The 6768-nt window shown below is 39.3% G+C and overlaps 2 protein-coding genes across 3 annotated transcripts in view; one reads left to right on the plus strand and one right to left on the minus strand.

Moving 5' to 3' along the window:
- Nucleotides 1-738, minus strand: part of ccdc50b (coiled-coil domain containing 50b) — a 16136-nt gene extending 15398 nt beyond the window's left edge. Inside the window, exons 1-2 of one of the 2 annotated variants that reach the window (XM_060858104.1) lie at nucleotides 474-738; nucleotides 119-294 (exon numbers count right to left, since the gene is read on the minus strand). In XM_060858104.1, the coding sequence (XP_060714087.1) occupies nucleotides 119-161 (43 nt within the window). In that variant the 5' untranslated portion in view covers nucleotides 162-294; nucleotides 474-738. The remainder of the gene's footprint in view (nucleotides 1-118; nucleotides 295-473) is intronic. The other variant, XM_060858103.1, reaches the window with a different exon arrangement.
- A 3748-nt stretch (nucleotides 739-4486) lies between these two features.
- On the plus strand, nucleotides 4487-6449 carry uts2b (urotensin 2, beta). Its single transcript, XM_060858742.1, has 4 exons — nucleotides 4487-4592; nucleotides 4677-4796; nucleotides 6204-6247; nucleotides 6339-6449. The coding sequence occupies exons 1-4, from the start codon at nucleotides 4487-4489 to the stop codon at nucleotides 6447-6449; spliced, it is 381 nt and encodes a 126-aa protein (XP_060714725.1).
- Nucleotides 6450-6768: the final 319 nt, after the last annotated feature.

Raw genomic sequence — 6768 nt, forward strand, 5'->3', positions numbered from 1 at the left:
TCACTTAAAAACTGTGTGTAATAAAGCAGTATGAAGCCTATGTGGTGTTTCATGATAGATAAATGTCAACATTTCAAACCTTTAGTGGAAAAATAATAATGAATATGGAGATTCTCACCGTCGTAGACGTGCGGAAGGTGAGATTTATCAATCTGTGACATGACTGTATACAGGATCAATCACATCTCCATTGTGCAGAGCATCAGGAAAACTGTATACAGTGTAGATACTCAGACAGACAGACAGACAGACAGACAGACAGACAGTTGTAAATAATTTGTGTATTAGAATAAACTGAGGATAGAGAAGTGATAAATAAACAAGGAAAGAAAGCAAACAAGAAAGAAAGAAAGAAAGAAAGAAAGATTTCATATTAACATTAAATGATATAAGTGATTAAAATGAGGTCACGTGCACTAACAATGACAAGTGAAGGTTTTAATTTGTAAAACATTAGAAATATATTTTTTTACCTTCTACAGAAGATTTCTGTCTCTTTCAGGTTTTCGTTTCTCCTCGAATCAAGTCGTGATTTCTGAGATTTGGGCACAAAAACTTTCAGAAATACAGTAAAGACAAAGCACGCGCTCAGCCCCACACACACACACACACACACACACACACACACACACACACACACACACCTGGTATACAAATAAAAAAGAATTCGGGTAAAAAATAAAAAATAAAAAATCACACCGGAGATAAAGATAGAATCGTTTGCGTTTTTGTTTCTACCAGTTGTTACTAAAAGCAATGGACAAGAGTGTAATCATACACACACACACACACTCTCTCTCTCTCTGCGCATGCGCGCCACCTGCTGGTCATTAGAGAAATTGAATGCTGCTCACTACAACCTCTGATTTTTACACACTCTACATTCTACAATCTTTGCTGGAACTTCAACAGTTATATTTTAGATGTTCAACAATATTTAAAATTATAATATCTATCAAAATATTGACTCCCCATGAAATAAAACACAAATAACACAAATAAAACATCATGCTTTAAAAAAAAAATCTTCAAATAGATTCATTATAAATTTTGCTCTAAAAATAAACACTTTCATGCAAAATAATTAGCAGTTAATTCCCTTTAAAATATTTATAATGTAATGACTGACACCGTAAACAATATTTAACAATAACATGACAAAATGCAAATGAAATGCATAATAAAAAAATAAGAAATAAAGAAATAAAATTCTTTAAAGCGAATGATTACTGCACATTTCCTCTAATATAAAATAATATAAAATTAATATTAGATAAAAATAGAATATTTTACTTGTCTTCTAACGTCTACATCCAGCATGATGATGATAATGCATCCCGAGGCATCCAGAAATTGTACCAGCTCCGATTATCTTCTGTGCCATGAAGATTTTGGACCTTTACTGAGATGGATCGACTCTGTGAGGATCCTGAGACATCTGGAGATGTTCCAGCTCCAGTTAGACTCTGCGATACTAAAGAGGAGACGCCAACTCCATGTGGTCTTTGAGGACAACAACCTCTTCATCAATACAACATTTATCAGACTGTATATTTATAATCACAATCACACCCTCCAGTGTCACCCATATGAGGATGAGGTTCACCATTGAGTCTGGTTCCTCTCAAGGTTTCTTCATTTACCATTCAAGGGAGTTTTTCCTCCCCACAGTCACCTGAGTCACCTCAGACTTGTTCATTGGGGATAAATACAAACACATTTAAATATATTTATAATAACCTCATCACTTTCTCATTTTCTACCGCTTATCCGAACTACCTCGGGTCACGGGGAGCCTGTGCCTATCTCAGGCGTCATCGGGCATCAAGGCAGGATACACCCTGGACGGAGTGCCAACCCGTCGCAGGGCACACACACACTCTCATTCACTCACGCACTCACACACTACGGACAATTTTCCAGAGATGCCAATCAATCTACCATGCATGTCTTTGGACCGGGGGAGGAAACCGGAGTACCCGGAGGAAACCCCCGAGGCCCGGGGAGAACATGCAAACGCCACACACACAAGGTGGAGGTGGGAATCGAACCCCCAACCCTGGAGGTGTGAGGCGAACGTGCTAACCACTAAGCCACCGTGTCCCCCATTTTATAATAACCTTTTGTATTTGAATTGAACAATGCAGCAAGTCACAAAGTAAACGTTTGTCACAAAAAAACTATCGTCATGATCAAGACGATGAGGTCGGTGTTCTTCAGCAAGTCAAGCCATTTTAATGTCATTTCAACGATATGTAGCTGATGCAGTTCATAGTGAAATGAGACAACGTTGGGAGCTTTCAGTCACCGGATCTGAATCCTGTACAGCAGCTTTGGGACGTAGTGACCAAAGAGCTCCTGAAACTATCTACAGGAACTGTGTGATATGATCAACTCAACATGGAGCAGAATCTCAAAGGAGAAACATTTCATGTCGTGAAGAACTAGAGCTGTTTTGAGAGGAAAGTCAGACCCTACCAAGTCTTAGTACATACAGTTGCTAATAGTTCCTAAAGTGCTCAGAGATATTATTTCATAGATGAAAAAAACAAAGCTGGATAAATAAGAAATGAGTGTTTTAAATGACTCATGCTTCTTTATTTGTAGCACAGATACACTTTATACACCATGTGAAGTACTTTTTTTAACCTACACATACAGAAGAAAGTATATGAGTGTGTGTGCTTGTGTAAAATCGGTGTCACTGTTATTACCGGTTGTGAAGCGAATGCACATGCACAGTAACTGTGGGCTGATGTTTATGCCTCAGATTTGATGCCTGCTACACGGACAGGACATAAATTCCCGTTTACAGCTCCCGTCTGCCGATATTAAAGCGGCCAAAGGTTGTGAATCACTTAAACCTTTGGTAGGGTCGTATATTTAAAAGTGACAAGTGACAGACTGTGAGTAATCCAGCAGCTCTGAGACGCAGTGTAGCGTACACAGAGTTATTCTGATTATGGATGACGTTCAGCCTCTGGAGACCAATGTAGAGGAAAAAAAGTTTATAAATCCTGGAGATTAAAAAAAATAAAAAAAGGTTAAAGGACTGAGGACTGGCAGGACATCCGGGGTGTGTGTTCATCCAGTATTCCCAGGATAAAGGGTTAACTGTAAATGAATGAGTTAGAATTAGTAAAAAAAATAATAAATAAAAAAATAGAATAAGTTCAAAACATTATTTCTGTTTAAACTAGAGATGATTTTGATCTGATCCAGAAAAAACAAGAAAAAAAAAAGGAAAAAAGTAATATTTGACATGCATGTAGTTTATTTTTAAAACTTCATTACTCTGCATTTATGCCCCGATGAGTGAAAAATAAGCTTTTTAATGGTACACTGTTTAAGTGACATTCCAGTGTGTGACGTGACATACAGCTAAGTGCGGTGACCCATGCTCAGAATTTGTTCCCATCCAAAGTGAACACACACACACACACCGTGAACACACACCTGGAGCAGTGGGCAGCCATTTATGGGGAGCAGTTGGGGGGGTTCGGTGCCTTACTCAAGGACCTCAGTCGTGGTATTGCCGGCCCGAGACTCAAACCCACAACCTTAGGGTTAGGAGTCAGACTCTCTAACCATATCCCAGGCTATTATGAGCCTGGGGTCAGAGCGCAGGGTCAGGCATTGTGCGGTGCCCCTGGAGCAGGTGAGGTTAAGGGCCTTGATCAAGGACCCAACGTAGATGTGTCAGCAGCTTGTGGGCTTGAACCCCGACCTTCTGATTAGGAACCCAGCGCCTTGACCACTGGACCATCACGTGCACATTTGTGAGCGTATGTACAAGGGAAAGTTCTTTTTTTTTTTTTTTTTTTTTTTTTTTAATACATAAAACGGTGAATCTGATTTATTTTACACATTAGACACACTGGAAATGCTGAAAGATTTGGGAAGGTTCTCCAGGACACTTTATGGGTTAATTTAGGTGTAAATTGTGCATCAAACAGTTATATGATAGACAGAGAAGGCCACAGGTGCAGATCTCACACAGCTTCTTTGCTCTCGTTAAGAAAATGAAACTTCCTCTCGTCACCGTAACTGACCTTCTGAGGCTTCAGAGCTCACGGCTGATGGAGTGCTGCTCCCATCACAACCTATAAACCTCCCCAGGCTCTTAAGGAAATTAATTAAGTGGGCAATCTGCCGACCCACAGTCCGTCCCACTCCTGATACACACGGCACGCATTCACACCTGAGCTCGACGGATTTATGAGCGAGGCTGAACGTCCTGACGGGTGCAGAGACGCACACGCCCCGTTTTTATTACTCTATTCACTCACATGCGCCGCTGGATTTACAGTGTGCACCGGGATCCAGCAGTGACACATGGCGAGATAAAAAAAAAGAGCGGAGGGTGTGTGTGTGTGTGTGTGTGTTAGGGACGGACAGGTGATCTGACACTTTGTGGTGTGGTGTATATAAGACCGGGTGTGTGTTAGCAGAGAAAGATACAGAGTGCGAATCATCAGCTGAAGTGATGCTGTGTAAAGCGGTCCTGTCCTGCGCTCTGCTCCTCGCCACTCTGGAGCCTCTTCTCACACACCCAATAACACAGCTGGCTGGAATGTCCTACACAAGGCCTGGTGAGTGCCACACACACACACACACACACACACACTGATGAACATGCATTATGTTGTACCTAACAAAGTAAACAGGTGTCTTAGTTTCAGAAGAGGAGCAGGCGATGAGTCCAGATGAGATGTCTTACTCCGAGGCGTTTGTGTCTCAGGGGTCAGCAGGAATCGGCTTCCCTTCCTTCCACACAAGAGACAACAGCAGAGAAGGTGAGCTGCTATTACCAGCGTTATCAGAGATCTCGCCATGTTTATGCTCATCTGTGTACATCTGCACCGGCTTGGGTGGTCACGTTAAATCTTAATTGTGCTCAATCTGTGTTCCTCTGTATACACGTGTAGAGTGTGAGTAGAAATCAGTTTAGTAAATTACACACAAAACTGAAACACAAGCAGCTTTAAAATCTCTTGAAGTTCAAATCGAGTTTAAAATATGAACACTTACAGGATATTTCTCAAGGGCTGCATAATCCATTAACACCTAAATACACCATTAACACCTAAATGCACCTTTAACACCTAAATGCACCATTAACACATAAATACACCATTAATACCTACATGCACTTTTAACAACTAAATGCACCATTAACACCTAAATGCACCATAAATGCACCATTAACACCTAAATACACCATTAACACCTAAATGCACTATTAACACCTAAATGCACCATAAATACTCCATTAACACCTAAATGCACTATTAACACCTAAATGCACCATAAATACACCATTAACACCTAAATGCACCATAAATACACCATTTACACCTAAATACATCATTAATACCTAAAAGGTGAAATTGTATTTATTTATTTTTACACCTGTTTTGCCTTCACTTAAAAAAACCCTCTAACATTCATTACAGGAAACAAAAAACAACCCAAAAAATTGTCATGGATATTGCATTCATTTATATTATTAATTATTCATTATATTATTCATTATTATATTCATTCATTATTATACAGTTATCACTGTAGTGTACAGGATTAAAAATGTAATAAATCACACCTCATTCCTCGATCATTGTATTAAATCGACATCCTCGTATTTACGGCTGTTGACGTCAATTTTACAGCCTTTTTAAATATTGTATACAAAATCATTCTTGTATTGTAGCGTGTAATATTATAATAAATTTTATATAATTTAATATATTTTATAATAAATATTATAATAAATTTTCCTGACAACGATATTTACATGACGTGGTTCTACAAAATATATAATTACTTCCGTTTGAAATAGTTTTGGGGAAAATATTTTGGTCTGTTTAACTGATGTGATGTTTCTGTGCATCACAGTAATGTATCTGTAAGGAACTGCTGGGACAATCCCCTGTCTGACCAGCAGAGGGGGCACTAGCAGGGCAGGTGCTTTGTTATTGCTTGTGTAATGTCATGTTTCTTTACTTGTTTCTTTTAACAAGTTGTTTATACACACACACACACACACACACACACACACACACACACACACACACACACACGCCTGCCCTTGCGTATTCGTCCCCTGTCAAATCAATGTTTCATGTTATTCTGCACTTGGGTCTGATTGACAGTTTCCATGAGAAAGTGAACGTGACGTTTCACCTCTGCTCTTTTTTTAACAGCTCTCAGAGCAGCTGCATTTGTTCCCAACCAGGTGGTGAAAGAGGTAGGTACATTTTATTAGTGACAAACTCTATGTTTTTGTTTTTTTTTAAATAAAATATCTGATCTCACACTTTTCTCATCTTGTCTTACAGACTCTGATAGAAAAGCCCTGGCTAAACCCACTCAGCAGTTTCCTGGGTGGCAGAAAACAATACAGGAAGCGTGGAGGAAACTCGGAGTGCTTCTGGAAATACTGTGTCTGAAAACACACACACACACACACACACACACACACACACACACACACACACACACATGCATGCTTACAGGCTGTCTCACATGCCTTTACAGTGACCTAGTAAAGACTGTGTATAAGTAGACTATCAGATGCTACTTTATTTTGTATCTCTACCCTTGGCACAGATGTAAATAGAGTAAATAGTGTGTATAACAATATAAACAAATCTACGTTTCAAAAACTGTCTGCTCTCATTCTTTGTCGTGTGTACATTTGTTTAAAACACATCAGTTATTTGCAGGACGACGTGTTTGGATTCATTATTTAGTATTCTTTAATTTAGA

This window comes from Tachysurus vachellii, chromosome 22 (genome assembly GCF_030014155.1).
Source record: "Tachysurus vachellii isolate PV-2020 chromosome 22, HZAU_Pvac_v1, whole genome shotgun sequence".
In the NCBI taxonomy this organism is placed as follows: domain Eukaryota; kingdom Metazoa; phylum Chordata; class Actinopteri; order Siluriformes; family Bagridae; genus Tachysurus; species Tachysurus vachellii.

What these genes read in the sequence shown, in the direction of transcription:
- uts2b (XM_060858742.1), top strand. Translation starts at nt 4,487, where the DNA reads ATGCTGTGTAAAGCGGTCCTGTCCTGCGCTCTGCTCCTCGCCACTCTG. An exon ending in AATGTCCTACACAAGGCCTG is followed by an intron (nt 4,593 to 4,676) that starts GTGAGTGCCACA and finishes CAGGTGTCTTAG; the next exon opens with TTTCAGAAGAGGAGCAGGCG. An exon ending in AAGAGACAACAGCAGAGAAG is followed by an intron (nt 4,797 to 6,203) that starts GTGAGCTGCTAT and finishes TTTTTTTAACAG; the next exon opens with CTCTCAGAGCAGCTGCATTT.